The 20,374-nt window shown below is 46.4% G+C and overlaps 1 protein-coding gene across 13 annotated transcripts in view; it reads right to left on the reverse strand.

Annotated features, from left to right (window-relative positions):
- Positions 1 to 20,374, reverse strand: part of scube2 (signal peptide, CUB domain, EGF-like 2) — a 229,035-nt gene that overhangs the window by 202,941 nt on the left and 5,720 nt on the right. For 12 of the 13 annotated variants that reach the window (XM_038808154.1, XM_038808150.1, XM_038808153.1 and 9 more), the window contains exons 1-3: positions 20,014 to 20,176; positions 18,664 to 18,786; positions 6,777 to 6,902 (exon numbers count right to left, since the gene is read on the reverse strand). In XM_038808154.1, coding sequence (XP_038664082.1) covers positions 6,777 to 6,902; positions 18,664 to 18,786; positions 20,014 to 20,101 — 337 coding nt within the window. In that variant the 5' untranslated portion in view covers positions 20,102 to 20,176. Of the gene's footprint in view, positions 1 to 6,776; positions 6,903 to 18,663; positions 18,787 to 20,013; positions 20,177 to 20,374 lie in introns of those variants that run through there. The other variant, XM_038808152.1, reaches the window with a different exon arrangement.

The following is a 20,374-nucleotide window of genomic DNA, read 5'->3' on the forward strand; positions in this document are numbered from 1 at the left end:
TTAATCAAATTCCTTTTCTCACCTCCACCTTTAAAGCCCTTGGCTCCTACAAACCCGTCAACATTTTCCATCCTAGTCAATGCTGCAGTTCACCTCTGAGTTTCACTGGGCAGTATTTAATGTAGACAATATATGCCTCCCACCCATTGGCTAGAGAGCCAGCGAGAGCGTCCCGTCACCCCTTTTCAGGAATGCTCAGCGAATATGTGCCAGTCAAGCACTTAACTGGGCAGTGGTGCACCTTCCTCAGGTTCAAGGGCCCCTGGGCAGAGGTTCAATTGGAGACTGGCAGCAATTTTCCACCAATGAATCCAAGAACAGGTAAGCGATGGTGGGTAGGATATCTTGGGAGCATGCAAACAATTCCATCAGGGTTTACTTTCTGGGCTTCCCGGCAATGTGGGGTGAATTCAATGGGAAATACCCGTGGCCAATAGAAGCCGGGAGACCCCGCTCCCAGGATCTACCCGGCTCACAATGCCTTGCATGATCTAACGTGATCGCGTGAGACGTTGCGATGTAAATCCCACTCATTGTGGATAAGATCACTTTTTTGGCAAGTCTGCACATTAGAATGAGACAGCTAGTCTCACTTTATTGTGCAGATTCCCTAGGTACCTGAGGCTTTGGAATCTATCCTCTACGCCTTGGCGATCTTGGGCGAGCACCAATCAGTACTGGTCTCCACTAACAGGGACCAGACAGAACGGCACTTGTGGGGATCTGTCAGGGGATTGGAGGTCCATGCCCTTTGGGTACCCTGACACTGCTGGTACCACCTGGCCACCCTGGCAGTGCCACCTGGGTGCCAGTCTGGCATTGTCAAGGTGTCAAGCTGACATTGTTTCACTCGGCGGTGATTGGACTGGGGGTGCCCTATGCGTGTGTTGGTTGGTAGCGGGGGAGCTCGGGGTCCCCTCATAGTGAGTTGGGGCATAGGGGGTTCAAGGGTTGCGGTGGGAGCTCCAAGATCAGGATGCAGAAAATGGGGCTGTGTGAGGCCTCAGTCAGGCGCTGCTCGCTGGGCTCCTATCTAACCCGAGTGACATTTAATAGCATTATTTTTCCCAACAGTGCGAGTTCTGGGAAACACGCGGCTAAACGTGCTCACTATGGGACTTTTGTTCCCATTTAGAAAAATCGCACCCCATTGCTGATCTTTTGCCTCAATGCCATCTTCTCTCCATATCACTCGATATCACTGCTATCTAGAAATCTATCAACCTCTGCTTTGAACAGTCTCAGTAAATGAGACAACCCCTCTGTCACAAACATCCCCCGCCTTTTCTAAAACCTCTCTGCAGCACTCTTTAACTCACTTTATCTTCTCCAACCACAGGAAGTCATACAGGTCACCCAACCAAGCTGCTACCCCCGGTGGCGATGCCGACCACCACTCCAGTAAAATTAGCCACCGTGGAATCAGAGAGGCGAAGCCACAACATCGGCCTTCCTCCTTTCCATGAGCTCTGGCTTCTCTGAAACCCCAAATACCGCCAGCAAAGTGTCCGGGTCCACCTCCTCCTCTACTATCCTGGCTAAGACCACGAACACACCCGCTCAGAATCTTCCCAATTTTTAGCAACCCCAAAACATGTGCGCATGATTCGCTGCAGTGGATACAAACCTAACCGTTCCAACCTTTCCTCGTGAGACAACCCACCCTTTCCTGGTATTAGCCCAGTAAACCTTCTCTGAACTGCTTTAATGCATTTATATCTTTCCTGAGAAAGCAGGTAATACTGTACACAATACTCACTAGTGTAGTCTCACCAATGCCCTGTGCAATTAAAGCATAACCTCCCTACTTTTGTATTCAATTTCCCTCACAATAAATAACATTCTATCAGCTTTCCTAATTACTTGCTGTACCTGCATACTAGCCTTTTTGTGATTCATGCACTAGGACACTCAGGTCCTTCTGCATATGAAAACTCTGCAGGCTCTCTTCATTTCGATTATAAGTTTTTTATTCTTCCTGTCAAAATGGACAATTTCACATTTGCCTACATTATACTCCATTTGCCATATTTTTGCCCACTCACCTAACCTATCTTTGTCCCTTTGTAGCCTCCTTATGTCCTTTTTAGTTTACTTTCGTACCTATATTTGTATCGTCAGCAGACTTTTATCAACCATCCAAAGTCCCTCCATCCAAATCATTTATATCAATTGCAAAAAGTTGAAGCCCCAACATTGATTCCTGCGGCACACCAATGGACTGATCAGGTGGGCAGAAAAATCGCAAAGGGAATTCAACTCAAAGAACAATGAGGTGATGCATTTGGGAAGATCAAACAAGGGAAAGGATAAATGGGAGAATACTGAGAGGTGTAGAGTAATTGAGGGACCTGGGAGTGAATGTCCACAGACCCCTGAAGGTAGCAGGACAAATTGATACGGTGGGAAGAAGGCTATGGTAGCACAGTGGTTAGCATTGGGATCCGGGTTTGATTACCAGCTTGGGTCACTGTCTGTGGAGAGTCTGCACATTCTCCCCGTGTCTACGTGGGTTTCCTCCGGGTGCTCCGGTTTCCTCTCACAAGTCTCAAATGATGTTAGGTGACTTGACTTTCTGAATTGTCCCTCAGTGTACCCAAACAGGCACCAGAGTGGGAGAACTAGGTGATTTTCACAGTAATTTCATTGCAGTGTTAATGTAAGCCCACTTCTGACACTAATAAAGATTATTTCATTTATCAGCTGAGGCATCAAATATAAGAGCAGGGCAGTTATGCTGGAATTATATAAAACATTAGTCAGGCTACAACTTGAGTATTGTGTGCAGTTCAGTTAACTTCATTACAGAAAGGATGTAATTGCAACACAGAGGGCAGAGAGGAGATTTACAAGAATGTTGTCAGGCCTGGAAGGTTGAAGCTATGAGGAAAGATTGGATGGACTTGGACTGTTCTCCTTGAAAGAGAGGAGGCTGAGGCTTCATTGATTGAGAACAAAATCATGAGGGGCCTGGAGAGAGTGGATGTGGAGGAAGGATTTACTTTGGCAGAGTGATCAGTGACTGGGGCATAGATTTAAAGTGATTGGTAGAAATATTGGAGAGGAGATGTGGTAAATGTTTTCACTCAGAGGGTTGGTAGGGTCTGGAACTCACTGCCTGAAAGTGCAGTAGAGGCAGAAAACCTCAAACGTAATTCAAAGGTAAATGGATATGCACCTGAACTGCCGTAATCTGCCGGGCTATAGATCAAGCGGTGGAAGGTGAGATTAAGCTGGGAGGCTTGTTTATTGGCCAGACACTATGGACCAAGTGGCCTTTCTATGTCGTAAACTTTCTATGATTCTATGAAAAGGTCCCTCAATTAAACAGCAAATTGATCCTGACATATGGCACTACTCGCTTCTTCTTAACCTGAGATTCTCTGTACTCTGGATAACTGAGATACGTTTTCTCCATTCACTCATATTAGTACTCAAAAGCAGGAGTGTATCATGGGCCCAGATCTTCTAATCTCCAGATGCACAAGATCAGACATACCATGATGCGTTACAGGACCATTTGGAAGTCCCAACGCAGTGACTTTGTAAGAATTGTCGGTGAGTTTGAACTTCTGATGAGCAATTCCCCTGCTCTCCAGGACCCTTTCAGAAAGTCTCCATGCTGAGTTAGAGTCAAAGACTTTGAATAGTTCAGATGTACTTGCATGATATCTGCCCAGAAAATGTTGGGCAAGATTTGTTAGTCTAACTCCTGAGTAAATAAATAAGCGACTCCTTAACCACTCACACTGGCCCCCAACTTCACTTTGACAACCCCGACTATGTTCCTGAACCCCCTCAGTTACCCTGTGACCCAAAAGACCCCCCTCAATCCCCCCCAACCCCCATCACTCAACCTGACTAGTCCCACCACACAACTCCCCAACCAAACTTGCCACCCTACCTAGCTTTCCATCTCACCCATCCAACACCCTTCCCAACTTACCTCACCCCATCCAGCCCTTACCCAGTTACCTTCACTCCCCGACACCCAACTCCATTCAATCCGACCTGACTAGCCCCAATCACCCAACAAATTCCCCGACACCACCTGCCCCAACCTCACCAGCCGCCATGTCACCCACCTGCCACCCTACCCTATTACCCACTTACCTCACCCTCCCTATCACTTATCTTAACCACCCGACCTCTTTACCCACTTACCTCACTCATATTTGGGACATTTAAGTTCCTTACTTACCAGAATGTGGCAGCTCATGCCACAAAATGGGGGCATTGTTCCAGTGCATAATCACTTTGTTTATGTCTCCAAGGTTTGCTGTGTTGAATGGAGTTGTTCTCTTTGGAACAGAGGAGGTTAAGGGGAGAATTCCCAGGAAAATCAGAGGAAGGTAAGTGAATATTTTTTGTCTGATCCAGGTCAGGGAACCAGGGGTTCCAGGAAACCAGGGTTTGGAAGATCTAAGTCATGATCTTCCTACAATCAAACCATAGTTTTTGCTCAAATGAATGAAGGATAGAAAATATACCTCGCTGTGTTTACACTATTCTTTTCTAGAAGCAGAAATATCAAAAACAATCTGCCCCAGGAGTAACATAAAGAATCGAGAAGTGTTTGGAGGTTTAAATGTAACATCACACTTTTTAATCAGTCCAACAGCTAAAGAAATAGATGACGCTGCAGCATGGTGGCACAGTGGTTAGCACTGCTGTCTCACAGCTCCAGGGACCCGGGTTCAATTCCGGCCTCGGGTGACTGTCTGTGTGGAGTTTGCACTTTCTCCCCGTGACTGCGTGGGTTTCCTCCAGGTGCTCCGATTCCCTCCTACAGTCCAAAGATGTGCAGGTTAGGTGGATTGGCCTCGCTAAATTACCCCTTGGTGTCCAAAAGGTCAGGTGGGTTTACTGGGTTACGGGAATAGGCTGGAGGCATGGGTTTATGTAGGGTGCTCTATCCAAGGGCAAGTGCAGACTCATTGGGCCGAATGGCCTCTTTCTGCACTGTAAATTCTATGATTCTATGAAAAAGTATGGTAAATAGTCAGTGAACACAAAACAAGCTTTTGACTCTTGTTCGCTATCAGCACCACCAAGGATGTAATTATTTTAGATTTTTAACAACTCCCAAACCACAATAGGAGGCAGAAACCAACCAAAGTTTATCTGCCTGCACACTTCTCTCCATCATCTACTCAGAGTCACCACCCAAGAATTCACCATGACCAGCATTTTGAAGGATTGGAAGTGAGTTTTTATTTTAGGAAACCGGTCAGGACAGATTTATCTGAATATGACCAGTACATCTCCCATCAGATGATCTGTGACTATGGAAGAAATCTGCAAACTAGACAGTCCTGTCTTCCCGAATTAATTGAACGTGGTCAGAGAGAAGTCAACTGTCTAGACCATCCTGTCGCTTTGGCTAAAGATAAACAGTAGAGATAGGAAGGACGTTGAAATGACAAAGGAGAGGAGGGGATTGAAACAAGCATAAATTTACCATTAAATTTGACTTTGCACAATTAAAGTTCTGTTGTCTCATTCCTTATCGTCAGCCAAGTATTCGGTATTTCCTTGAATCACATAAGAAACCCGCATCCTTGAACCCAATATTCTTTTTATTCCCTTGAAATGATGCAGGCATATTTATGTACACTGACATGTGACCCAGTTCAGTGCTACATGGTAACAGTGCAGTAGGCTCAAAGCCAGTCATCAGTAAACTGTTACTTCATATCTATCAGGTCAGGAGTTAATTTTAAATAAGACAAATAATCTTCTCAAATGAACCAGGGAGACCTTTCTGTCTTATACCAATCTTTATGCCACATTTAATGTAATGAAAAACAGATATTTTATTAAACATATCACAAGCAACATTTTCATACCACTTAGCAGCAACTCTGTTGAATGAGAAAGCAGGGCCAATCCGACATTCTCTGAATAGAACTCATTCTTTATATTTCATGTTTAAAGAGCATAAATTGCGGGGGGAAAAATACATCTTGGATGAATGATTCCCGCGTCTTTCAGTAGATTAAAGGCTAAACACTCTTGTCATTTAGATGCATGGACTTTGAAAGACTATTTATAAAGTGCATCTTAAGAAATTATAATGAAAAAAAAACGTTGCTTTTTTCCCCCGCTGAAACAAAGCCAAACCTTCAGCTTTGAAGATCTGTTTTCGTTAGCAGAAATGGAGAACAATACAAGCTCTTTTGAAAGTATTCTTCACAAGAGATGATGGAGCAAAATAGACCATTGTGTTTCCGCAGGTTGCCAGGCAGTTCAGTACACTCTCTAGAATTTCACATTCCAATTGAAAACTAAATGCAGTTGTGGTCTTAGAACCTTTCTCCGACAACTAAATTCCAAAAGAATTATCTAAATCTGGTGTTTCAATAAGTGCATCAGTGTTTATTTGATCCCAAGTCCTTTCACTGAATTCAGCACCAATGTCTCAGACAATTTAAAAGGGCTTTCATTTTAAAAAGGCACTTAGAAAGATAAACAAACTATTATTTGATTTTTACTCATGTATAAACAGATTTTAAAATGTGATGTTGGTATATTTAACCCAGTAGTTTGCTGAGGAGAATTCATTAGATTTTTAATTACTCATACACATTGGATCAAAACCGTATAGAGGAAACAGAACCGAACGTCAAATGATGATGTCTGTTTATAAAATTTATATTGAAATATAGTTTAAATATTGAGATATTTGGCTATACAATTTTCAAATCCAATCTCCATACATTTTTTAATTTTTACTTTCTCTATACATCAAATAAACTGCAAAACATTCTTCTTACCCAAACAATTGTGTCCATCATGCGCCAACATGAATCCATCATAGCAAGTGCAACGATAGTTTCCTGGAATGTTAATGCATTCATGTACGCAGCCTCCATTGTATTCATTATCACATTCATCAATGTCTAAAGGAGAGGACACAAAACAGGATGATGGATGGTTTCTGTTAAAATGAGACACTAGCACAGCCAAAAATTGCAAATCGTTACAAAGATACTTAAAGCCATATTAATCTCACTTAGAAACCCACAATCTCATTTATATTCATTGTAAAATAACCGTCGCTTAAATTAATATAATTTTTAAATGTGATGCTTTTAAACCAGCTTCTGTGCTCAACGGATTACAATGGAAATGCATTTCAGGCAAGAGAAGGCTGTTTAATCTGCGTTGTATATTTAATCTGCTCCACCACTTGCTCTTTTCTAACCTGTAAAGATTATATACATCTAGTAGAGTAGCAATGTATCTTGTTGATGACGCAAACCTGAAAACTCCATTTTCAAAACTGAAAGACTAACATTTTCTACATTTAGTGAGTATGCAAACAAGTGGAACACTTATAAGTACCAAAAAGTAAGAAATCTAATCAAGAAATGTTTACGGTGTGACATTTCATATCAATTTGTGGTTCTGATGACCATTATGTCCATTAAGATTTGCTTCACTTTAGATTTGTACTTTTTGGGAATCAAAATTCTTATATTTTATTATTTTAAAAAATATTTTTATTGAAAATTTTTCATTATGAACAAAATAATATAAAACAATTAACCTAAGTTACAACATCAAAGAACATGACAAACAACAAAAAGCAGACATTAACTTAAACCCCCCCAAACTAAACTAAACACTAACGGTATTTAGCTCTTTAAAAAAGGAAATGAATAGCTGCCATCTTAGATAGAACCCTTCTACCGACCCGACCCCCCCCCCCCAATGGTGTACTCGACCTTCTCCAAATGTAAGAACAACATGAGGTCACACAACCAAGCCGGGCACTAGGTGCAGAAGGAGTTCTCCACCCGAGCAAAACTCGTCTCCTGGCTATTAACGAGGCAAAGGTGAGGACATCCGCCTTCACCCCCGTCTGCAGCACCGATGAGTCTGATACCCCGAAAATGGCCACCAGCTGACATGGATCCAGATCGACACTGAGTATCACTGACATGGTGTTGAAGAAAGAGCACAAAAGCTTATTAACTTGGGACAGGTCCAGAACACATGGATGTCATTACCAGCCCCGAGAACGATGCACACACCTGTCCTCCACCCCAGAGAAAAACCTGCTGATCCTCGCCCAGGTCAGATGTACCCTGTGCATCACCTTGAAGTGGACCAGGCCAAGCTGAGCACAGGACGTGGAGTTGATCCTGTGAAGAGCTTCACTCCATATCTCACCATCCAGAATAGGAGCCAATTCACCCTCTCATTTCATCTTTACCTCATTTAATGGAGCCGACTCCACTGATTGGATCTGGTTGTATATGCACAAAATAATTCCCCCACCTGACCCAGCCAAAGACAAAATCCTCTTCAACAGAGAGGAGGGTTATGCCAAGGGAAAAGAGGGAATAGCCTTTCGCGAAAAATTCGCGAATCTGAAAGTATCTAAACAGATTGGAACCAGGGAGTTGAAATTTCTCCAACAGCTACTTAAAGCTGGCAAACCTTCCCCCCACGAGGTCCCCAAACCTCTCCAAACTCTCTCCCTCCCATGACTTGAACGTCGAGTCCAGACCTGCTGGCAAAAAGAGGTGATTGTTGCAGATGGGGGCCAGCAAAGTTTAAAATACTGTCTGAACTGCTTCATGATTCTCAGGGTGGACACCAGGTTAGAGGAAAATCTTGCCGGAGAGAATGGCAGTGAAGCGGTTACCAAGGCTAGAATCCTTACAGGAACTCGCCTCCACTTGCCCCCATATATATCCTGGATTACTAAACCACCCCAGTACCTTCTGAATATTGGCTGCCCAATAGTAAAATAATAAATCAGGTAAAGCCAAGCCTCCTGATTGCCTATCTCTCTGGAGGAATGCCTATGGATCCTTGGGGACTTATACGCCCAAATAAATGAGGACACTATTTTATTGCTTCTGACAAAGAAGGCCTTGGGGAGAAAAGTGGGGAGACATTGAAAAATAAATAAAAATCACGGAGCGCATTCATCGTAATAGTCTGAACCCTGCCTGCGAAGGACAGGGGAAGTTGTTCCACTTTTCAAAGCCAGATTTGACCCCCATTAACCAGACTAGTAAAATTTATATTTTGGGGCGAAATTCTCTGCAGACCGTCGTAACGCCGATTTCCGGCGAGAAAAATCGGTGTAGATGACTCCGGCGTCGGGGGCCTTCTTTTAGGCCGCTATTCTCCGTTCCCGGAGGGGCCAGCAGCTGACTGACGTAATACGCGTCAGTTTCACCAGCTGCGGAAGTGGTGAGACCCGGCGTTTTTTGGAGGAAGAGGAGGAGAGAGACTGACCCGGCGTTTGGGGGAGGGGGGGGAGGAGGAGGAGAGAGACAGACCCGGCATTTAGGGGGGGGGGAGGAGAGAGACAGACCCGGAATTTGGGGGGGGGGGTCCGGCATTTGGGGGGGGGGGGGGGTTGCGGCATCGGGGGGGGGGGGTCCGGCATTTGGGGGGGGGGGGTACCGGCATTTGGGGGGGGGGGTTGCGGCATCGGGGGGGGGGGGGTTGCGGCATCGGGGGTGTGGGTTGCGGCATCGGGGGGTGGGTTGCGGCATCGCGGGGGGGTGGGTTGCGGCATCGGGGGGGTGGGTTGCGGCATCGGGGGGTGGGTTGTGGCATCGGGGGGTGGGTTGCGGCATCGGGGGGTGGGTTGCGGCATCGGGGTGGGGTTTGCGGCATCGGGGGGGGTTGCGGCATCGGGGGGGGTTGCGGCATCGGGGGGGTTGCGGCATCGGGGGGGGGCATCGGGGGGGTTGCGGCATCGGGGGGGTTGCGGCATCGGGGGGGGTTGCGGCATCGGGGGGGGTTGCGGCATCGGGGGGTGGAGGGGGGAGGAGGAAGGAGAGAGACAGACCCGGCATTTAGGGGGGGGGGGGGAGGAGAGAGACAGACCCGGCATTTGGGGGGGGGGGGGGGGGGGGGTGGGGTCCGGCATTTGGGGGGGGGGTTGCGGCATCGGAGGGGGGGGTTCCGGCATTTGGGGGGGGGTTCCGGCATTTGGGGGGGGGGGTTGCGGCATCGGGGGTGGGGGGTTGCGGCATCGGGGAGGTGGGTTGCGGCATCGGGGGGTGGGTTGCGGCATCGGGGGGTGGTTGCGGCATCGGGGGGTGGGTTGCGGCATCAGGGGGGTGGGTTGCGGCATCGGGGGGGGTTGCGGCAATCGGGGGGGGTTGCGGCATCGGGGGGGTTGCGGCATCGGGGGGGCATCGGGGGGGGTTGCGGCATTGGGGGGGTTGCGGCAGGGGGGGGGGTTGCGGCATCGGGGGGGGGTTGCGGCATCGGGGGGGGTTACGGCATTTGGGGGGGGTTCCGGCATTTGGGGGGGGGGGGGGGGTTTGCGGCATCGGGCGGGGGGGGTTGCGGCATCGGGGGGGGGTTGCGGCAAAGTCGGGGGGGGTTTGGGGGCAGTCGCGGGGTGCAGAGAGGGGGGGGCGACGGATGCCCGGGGGCCAACGCACCGTCTCACCCCCCCCCTCTGTACTGCCGCTGGCCCCTCCTACCCAACCACCCCCCTCACCACCCCTACCTCCCTCCCCACCACCCCTACCCCCCCTCCCCACCACCCCTACCTCCCTCCCCCACCCACCCCTACCCCCGCCCCACCACCCCTAACCCCCCTCCCCACCACCCCTACCATCCCTCCCCACCAACCCCTACCCCTCACCCACCACGACCCTCATCCCTCCCCACCAACCTCCTACCCTACCCCCTACCCCCTCCCCACCACCCCTACCTCCCTCCCCACCACCTACCCCCCTCACCCCACCCCCCGACCCCCCTCCAACGACGCCGCCCCCCATCTCCTGCAACGCCGCAACCCCCCCCCCTCACGCCGGGTCCCCCCCCTCAACGCCGGGGTCCCCCCCCCCGCACGCCGGGTCCCCCCCCCCCTCAACGCCGGTACCCACACCCCGTCCCCCTCCCTCTGAAGGCATTGGGGGGGGTTGCGGCATCGGGGGGGTTGCGGCATCGGGGGGGGGGGGGGCGACGGATGCCCGGGGCCAACGCACCGTCGCCCCCCCCCTCTGTACGCCGCTGCCCCCTACCCCAACCACCCCCCCTCACCACCCCTACTTCCCTCCCCACCACCCCTACCCCCCTCCCCACCCACCCCTACCTCCCTCCCCACCACCCCTACCCCCCTCCCACCACCCCCTACCTCCCTCCCCACCACCCCTACCCCCCTCCCCACCACCCCTACCTCCCTCCCCACCACCCCTACCCCCCCCCCCCACCACCCCCTCCCTCCCTCCCCACCACCCCTACCCCCCCCTCCCCACCCCCCCCTACCCCCCTCCAACGCCGCCCCCCCATCTCTCGCAACGCCGCAACCCCCCCCCTCAACGCCGGGTCCCCCCCCCCTCAACGCCGGGTCCCCCCCCTCAACGCCGGGTCCCCCCCCCTCAACGCCGGTACCCACACCCCGTCCCCCTCCCTCTGAAGGCCGGAACCCACACCCCCCCCTGCGTGGGGTCGGAGAATTTCGCCCATGAAGTGAGGCCCAATCGTGGGCCACTTGGAGTGCCAGGTAACGAAAGGTAACATCCCCAGATAGGCTCCCCTCCCTGGGAGGTTAACCGGGAAGTTTGTGCTCTTATCCAGATTCAACTTATACCCAGAGAAGGATTCAAAGCTACCAAGCAGCTTTGTTTTCATAGGATTCATAGAATTTACAGTGCAGAAGGAGACCATTCGGCCCATCGAGTCTGCACCGGCTCTTGGAAAGAGCACCCTACCCAAGGCCAACACCTCCACCCTATTCCCAGAACCCAGTAACCCCACCCAACACTAAGGGCAATTTTGGACACCAAGGGCAATTTATCATGGCCATTCCACCTAACCTGCACATCGTTGGACTGTGGGAGGAAACCGGAGCACCCGGAGGAAACCCACGTACACACAGGGAGGATGTACAGACTCCACACAGACAGTGACCCATACCGGAATCAAACCTGGGACCCTGGAGCTGTGAAGCAATTGTACTATCCACAATGCTACCGTGCTGCCCGTTGTTATCTCATCCATGGTGGATACGGGGTCCATAATATAAAGAAGCAGGTCATCGCGTATAAGAACACAATGGGGGCGATTCGCCGATATGGCGGCCAAGTAGCTCACCACCACAAAAGGGAGGCGAGACCTATCACCACAAAAGTCAATGTCATATGCGAGTATACCTCGTGTACCGCCCCCCTAATCTGTTCCAGGAAAACCAACAAAATTCTGCCACCCCTGATTGGAGTCTGAGATTTGGGCCTGGAGCAAATTAGCCTTGATTCCAGAATACAGTTTAAGTCAACACCCAAAATGAGCTGATGCAAATCCAAATCGGGGATGGAGGCTGGCAACTTATTAATGAAATCCATATCATCGCAGCTTGGAACATAGACAATAACCAAGACAATAACCAGAACCACCAAGATGCCCGCCAAAGATCCACAGACAATAATAACATGTCCATCATTGGGAGCAGCCTGATTAATATTGCCGCACCCCAAGCCCTACCATCAAAACCCAATTGAAAAACTTGTCCCACCCATCCCTTCTGCAGCCTAGTCTGGTCTCTGACCCACAAGTGAGTCTCTTGCAGAAACGCCACATCGGAGTTTGAACTTTTACGGCAAGCAAATACCCTCAACCTTTTCACTGGGCCATTCGTCCCCCTGAAATTCCAGGTGACCAAACAAATTGGGGCCTCCCCCCCTCCCCCCGATCTGGAGTCAGCCATTTCCACCAAGAGTGATTACCCAATAGTTGCATAGAAAGTACAAAGATCCACCCAAGATGGCTGCCAAACCCACTAATAAGATTAAACAAAGAAAAACATGCAGTCACTATTGGCAAGCTACCCCTATTCCCCACCCAACCACCCCTCGTCCTTGCCCTCAGACACTACTACACCCAAATATGCACACAGAACACAACAAGGCAAACATAAACACGTAAAACCTACTCCTACTAAATCTAACCCCAAACAGAACAAAAACACTAAATTCATTATTTTAAACAGAACTATTATAATAAGCTTCAGTCAATCCGTCAGCACAGTAGCATAGTGGTTAGTACAGTTGCTTCACAGCACCAGGGTCCCAGGTTCGATTCCCGGCTGGGTCAGTGTCTGTGCAGAGTCTGCACTTTCTCCCCGTGTCTGCGTGGGTTTACTCCAGGTGCGCCGGTTTCCACCCACAGTCCAAAGATGTGCGCGTTAGGTGGATTAGCCAGGCTAAATTTCCTTTAGTGTCCAAAAAAGGTTAAGTGGGGGTTACTGGGATAGGGTAAATACATGGGCTTGAGTAGGGTGTTCTTTGTAAGAACATAGAACATTACAGTGCAGTACAGGCCCTTCGGCCCTCAATGTTGCGCCGATCTGAGAAACCCCTCTAAAGCCAATCTACATTATTCCGTTATCGTCGATATGCCTATCCAATGACCATTTGAATGCGTTTAGTGTTGGCGAGTCCACTACTGTTGCAGGCAGGGCATTCCATGCCCTTACTACTCTCTGAGTAAAGAACCTACCTCTGACATCTGTCCTATATCTATCTCCCCTCAATTTAAAGCTATCAATTAAGGGCTGGTGCAGACTTGATTGGCCTAATGGCCTCCTTCTGCACTGTAAATTATATGATCTATGATTTAATACTCCTGTTAACTAACTCTTCAGCTAGCAGGGCAGCTCCCAACCATTCTTCTGTAAGAAAAATGCTTACAGAAGAACAAAACACAAAGTATAAAAACACAGTAATCCAAAAGGGAGTTATATGTTTTCACAAATAGTTAGATCAATAACCCACACAAAACTAAACTCCAATGCCAAGCCCAACTTATAAAACATTCAACTCCAACAAGAACAGCAAAAATGCAAACATGAACAATTCCACATATCAACATGCCCATCCCCAATATCCAAAAACCTCAATCATCTTGCGCCCAGCCGAGGCGGAATTCACCTTCCCCAGCACATCAAATAAATAGTATTTTCCCTCAAAACTGGCTCTTAATTGCAATCCACTTCTTTGCAAGGTCTAATAGCATGGCCTTCCCATTTGTAGTCACGATGCTTCCTCACCCATCTCAGGACCCGCTCTTTTTCTTAGAAGATGATCATTGCTCGGCACAACATCGAGTGCCGAAGGGCCTGTTCTGTGCTGTACTGTTCTATGTTCTATGTGAAACATCACGATTACTGGCCGCGGTGGTTCGCCAGGACGAGGCGTCTGTCGAAGAGTCCTGTGGACTTGTTCCAGCTCAGGAGGGAACATGAGTCTATCATCTCCCACCACCTTCCCAAACATCGTTGCAAAATACTCTGTGCGAGTTGGGCCTTCCATCCCCTCTAGCAGCCCCACAATTCGGGTGTTTTACCTCCTGGAACAATTCACCAAATCATTCACTTTGGCCTTCAGAGCTTCATTAGCATCGGCCACCAGAGACAACTCCACTTCCAGAAAAGTAATCTGGTCACTATACCTCGATAGTGCCACCTCCATGCCTTGTATCGTGGCTCTATGTGCCATTTCATTGGTCCTCTCCAACGCCAAGCAATTGGGAGCCAAGGCCTCTTCCGTCGATTTGCGGAGGTCCCCAACAAAAGCCTTCAGTGTTTGTCAAATTCTGTCACTAAGGTGCTCAGAAGCATCCCAGCAGTTAGTAGAGTGGCCGGAGTCCCAGATGCTGCCTCCAATATCTTTTCCCCTGACAAGCCGCAAGAGGTCTCTGTATTTGTTGATAAACTTCTATGTTCAGCGTTTTTTCCCCTGGGTTTTCTCAGCATTTCACCTATGCAAGTACCTTATCCCATTAAATGTGTGGGATTTTAAATGGAAATATCACCTGGAACTAAGCAAAAAGAGCTAAAAATGCAGCACTCTAGCAGGAGCCGCCTCGTGCACGTTTCCCCTTACATAATGCCACCAGAAGTCCAAAATTCCAATAGTTGATGACTGAATGCCCTTTGGCTTGGTCCACTGAGGAACCAATAGCTGGAGTCAAACTCATGAGGGCGGTAGTCTGAGTTACTTTAGGCTAACAGGAAAGGTCGAACCCAAACCACGTCTGCTTAATGTTACAGAGAGGGGCATTGGTGGTTTCAAGAGATGCCAGAAACATTGAGGACACACACAGAACCCTGGAAATAAATTGGAGAAAAGTTTGCTCGCTCATCTCAAAGAGATGAGCTTGCTATGTGGAGCACAGTAGGTATAAGGTTTGTTCAGCCAATCAGTAGATTTTTAAATTTTTGTTAAAGAATAACATTTATAGGGCAGCATGGTGGCGCAGTGGTTAGCACTGCTGCCTCACGGCGCCAAGGTCCCAGGTTTGATCCCGGCTCTGGGTCACTGTCCGTGTGGTGTTTGCACATTCTCCCCGTGTTTCCGTGGGTTTCGCCCCCACAACCTTAAATGGAAAAAATTAATTGGGTACTCTAAATTTAAGAAAAAAAGAATGACATTTAATGCGGTATATGACACAAAGGATCAGAGTGAAACATCAAGGCCAAATTCACTTTGAAAAAGATCTTCATCGATTGGTCAGTTTTCATAAGTGTGCTTCCCTCATTAATTAAATCTGCTATTGGGTAGGGAAAAGGTGCCAATCAACTTTGTTCACTTAATGGACAACAGGCAGCCATTGCTTGGTTGATCAACATGATCTTTGTGCTCCACAGACATGTTTAAGTTGTGATAGCTTAAAGTATAACATTCACTTTTGAGGTATGATGCCCTACCTATGCACAGCATGCAGAGATATAGAAACATGCTAAGTCTATCAAACACCACGGCATTCAGGAAAATAAAACTAAGTTCATGCTGTTGGGCACATGCTTTCTACCCTACTACAGCAGGAAATGAACAAAATATAGAATTATGCCTTTAAATTATTAAAATAGTTAACGTCCCATGATGTGAATGTAAGTAGTTTTATATTAATTGGAGTATTATTCTGTACCATGTAATAATATTCAATGCATGACACAGTGCAACGATGGCACAGTGGTTAGCACTGCTACCTCACAGCTCCAGGGATCCATAATTCTGGATTCCGGCCTCGGGTGACTGTGTGGAGTTTGCACTTTCTCCCCGTGTCTGCGTGGGTTTCCTCCGGGTGCTCTCGTTTCCTCCCACAGTCCAAAGATGTGCAGGTTAGGTGGACTGGCCATGCTAAATTGCCCCTTAGTGTCCAAAAGGTTAAGTGGGGTTACTGGGTTACGGGGATAAGGTGGCGGCATGGGCTTAAGTAGGGTGGTCTTTCCAAGGGTCGGTGCAGACTCGGTGGGCCGAATAGCCTCCTTTTGCACTCTAAATTTTATGATTCCATGATATTGCTAAGATTTCAGAGTCCACTTTAGAATACGGAGCGGAATTAGTTTAAGTAACACAGTCTACGGTCAAAGAATAATTCTTGATTGGTAAGGGAAGTTTTGGAATTGAAAGGCGTTTGTGCATTGCCCATCAGAGGAAGGCTGTATTTCTTTCCTTCAATTTTCTCTCCCAAATTTCTCTTCTTTTCCCTTTTCTCTCGAATATCCTGACCCACATTGGGGTATGACCAACCCACTGCACCCCAACCGAGGGCCTCTTCCTGCAGGAGGTAACACAGTGATTGCCAAAGGGCTGCTTGTTAGAAGAGCAAGAGCAAAGAGGAGCAGCGAGCCCCATCATTCGAGACCTTCATATGTACACTTTCAGAATTTAGCAATCAATGTGTGACACAGTGGTTAACACTGCTGCCTCACAGCGGCAGGGACCCGGATTCAATTCCAACCTTGGGCGTCTGTCTGTGTGGAGTTGGTATTTTCCTGCGTGGATTTCCTCCAACAGTGTAGGTTAGGTGGGATTACGGGGAAGGGACAGGGGAATGGCCTAGGTCGGGTGTGTTATCAGAGGGTTGGTGCAGACTCTATAGGCCGAATGGCCTCCTTCTTCACTGTAGGAATTTTATGGTTCTAATGTTGCATCCTACAGTGCATCTTTACTTTATCAAATATCTAAAGAAATTAATGCATGACCCAGGGATTGTAATAGAGAACCTGTAATCTGCATGCTAGCTACTGGAATATAACAGACTGCCACATGAACTCATCTGTCTTTACAGAAGTGGAACTGAACAGACAGATGTTTAGATAAAGTGAGGTAAAGTAAGGTGACAGGAAGTTTATGTGGAACATAAACACCACATGGATATATGTTGAACCACATGATCTGATCTCTGTTTAAATTTCTACATAATTCTCATCAGTGAGACAGAATTCTAAATAATAATGTCCTTCTCTAGCCCAAGGATTATACTGCAGATGTTGAATCAATGCTACCAATAACCAGACTGAATCAGTTGTACACTGTGTGGTTCACATATCAACTGAGAGCTTTCTAACATGCCTTTAGAGTGTAAAAATTATTCCAAAAATGGAGTTGCGTGAATCCTATTTCCTAAATTTCTTACAGCACTAAAGCTGCACCAACTTTAAATATTAGCTTTCCTGGTTATCCAGTTAAGCAGTTATGAACTGACAATAATCTTGCACATTCATGTTAGAGGTCCGGCTTTGCAATATCACAAAGTACGTAAATGTAGAACCAGTGTGCTTATTGCATTCCCCAAAATTTCTGGTACATCCTAAATCTTTGATTTCTTTACCCCAATTGAAAAATATTGCGGTTATTTTGCAGAACTCCTTTAATGCGTCATTACTTTCAATTTGCCTTATTGCATCTCAAATGATTATGAAGACTCATGCAAACAAGTATTGTCTTCTAAGCAAAAGCTACCTCTTTGAGGTAAAACGAAGTACAATTCACTAATGTCACAAAAAGTCACTTAATATACCAACATCGGTGGCTTATTGTGTAAACACATTATGCAGTGTAGTAACTAAACCACGTGCACCGTGGAGGTTCCAAATCCATTTTCTGGCCTGTGCTGAGTAAGTTGCTGTCAATAATCAGCTGCAACACCACAACTAGTGTCAGTGTGTCTCTGGATTTGGGGAAATCAGTTACTGCTCTTGATTGCTAATCAGTGACCCTGCTGGGAAGAGACTCATACACAAGTAAGCAGCTTCATGTCAGTCTTCAATGCTACAATCCCTTGTGGTCAACGAGCATACCGGCACTCCCTATCTGGATTCACACATCAAGAATGCCCACTTAAGTAAGAAGTGGAGGGGGTTTTAGTGCTCTGGAACTGTCCCACAACAGGAGTCAGCCACTTTCATTTTGTTATTTTAGAAGATTATAGCATGAACTGTCCAGATTCTCAGATTAGTTATGAACTCAATACAGCAAAAACGGGCCATAAATTTTAAAAATGACCAGATAATGTTCGGTGTTCAAAGAGTTTTTTTTTTAATTTGCAGCTAATGTAGTATGGAATTCTGCATGGAAAACAGTTAAATGTTATTATTTTATTATTAAAAGTGAATGACGAATTCTGTGGAATGACAATGTTTGAAACTGGCTATGCACTAAATAGGTTTTGATTTTTATTGAATATATGCAGTAAACATAGAAAACAAACTCAATTTTCAGCTTGAATGACACCTGGAAAAATTCATTTTATCTTTATCCTATAAAACGAAGAAATACACTATTTTTAAAAAAAATCTTATTTTGCAGATTTTAGCCTGCCTGATTAAGGAAATACTTTCCCCAATTTTGCTTCAGTAATGAAATACTGGTAAAAGCAGGTTATGATCACCTTTGCATTTCTTTCCATCGCCTTTATAGCCCGGTTTGCAAGTGCATTTATACGACATATATGTATTCTGACAGATTGCATCGATGTGACAGTCATCAGTTCCTTCTGTACACTCATCAACATCTGTAAAACAAACAGGGAATGACAAAACAGAAGCTGAACAAGCTCCAGGGAAAAACAGTAATTACGTGTCAGTTCCACATTTTGATTCAACAACGAAAAATCTTTGGTTTGTACTTAAATGTGAAGAAACACACTTGTGACCTGTTTCTGATTAACCTCGAAAGTATAAAGTAAGGTTAGCAGAGCTGGAAATCCATTAAGAAAGACAATCTCAGTGAGGTAACAAAATGTCCTCAAGTAATTGCCTCTGTTTTTCCAATGTTCGACACTAAAAAGTGATTAATTAGGGACATGTGTTTCAATCAGATAAAGAAATCCGTTAAAGGACCAAACAATTCGACAAAATACAAAACCACAATTAAGAGCCACCGAGAATGCCAAGTGAAAGACGGAATAGAAAAGAGACTCGCTGTCGAAGCATTGTAAAAGTACATTAATCTGAGGAACTCAAAGCATTTTGTAAAATTTGCAATTAAAATAATGTTAGGACACAAAAAGAAACAACACAAACCAATAATTCGCCACGTTAATGGCTAATATCGGACCTACAATGTGTTTTTATGAATCCATTAGGATTTTCCAAATGATCATCTAGTCCGACACAAATCTAACTAAAATGCTGAGTTACAGATGTAAATTCTTTGAGACCATCATTCACCCCTTTGTATATCACATAAACCATATCAAAAGGTAAAACTTCACACACAGCTCAACGGTCCTCAATGGTCTCTCAGATTTCACATTATTCAATGCAACACTGATCATTTCAAATATTGTTTTAATAGCACAAATCAATTGGGAAATATGCTGGCAATTTGCAAATAGCAGTACTTCCATTAATTTCATACGACAAAGATCCATAATTTTTACCTTGCAGGATATTATTCCAACAAACCTTTACTACAGCACTACCTTGGTCAACTTTAATCTGCTCAAGGCGACTGGAGAAGTATTTTTAAACAATCATACAGCATGACAAAAATATCTTAACAGTTTAGATTCTTAAAATTACCATGTCTGGTAAAGCAGCCTATCATGGAATGTAGTTACATTTTTAAATAAGGCTTGGAAACGAAATGAGAAACCAAAATAGTGAAACAAAATTTTAACTCTGATATTGCAGGAAGAATTGTCTTCATCCACAGAAAAGACTAAACCAAATGCAGTTCTTTCCGTGTTAAGGAGTGAAGTGAAGCAGGAATTTCACACTAGTGACTGCAAACCTACCTAGAATTCCAGCACTTGTGGAGCTTTCACGAGTATTTAACAAGAAGAAAAACAAACAAAAGTGCCATGCAAAACAAACAGCCCCCATGATGATATGATCCGAGCCTTAGTGTCTCTTTGCAAAGACACGTTTGAACTGAGAAGTAGGGTTGTCCTGACTGGCTGATGGATTCGGAGGATTGTTTGTTATGCCTGCCCTTTAGCCTGTGACGTCATTAGAGGGTAACAGAATGATCTCGGCCTGACTAACTTCACCACTAATTAGAATACCTAATTTAATTATCTGCCAGCAGATCTGGCAACACTACTGATACTGCCTTCTCTGCAGCATAGTCTGCAGATCTAATTTCCGTGCCTGTCG

Source organism: Scyliorhinus canicula, chromosome 9, assembly GCF_902713615.1.
Source record: "Scyliorhinus canicula chromosome 9, sScyCan1.1, whole genome shotgun sequence".
Classification (NCBI taxonomy): Eukaryota; Metazoa; Chordata; class Chondrichthyes; order Carcharhiniformes; family Scyliorhinidae; genus Scyliorhinus; species Scyliorhinus canicula.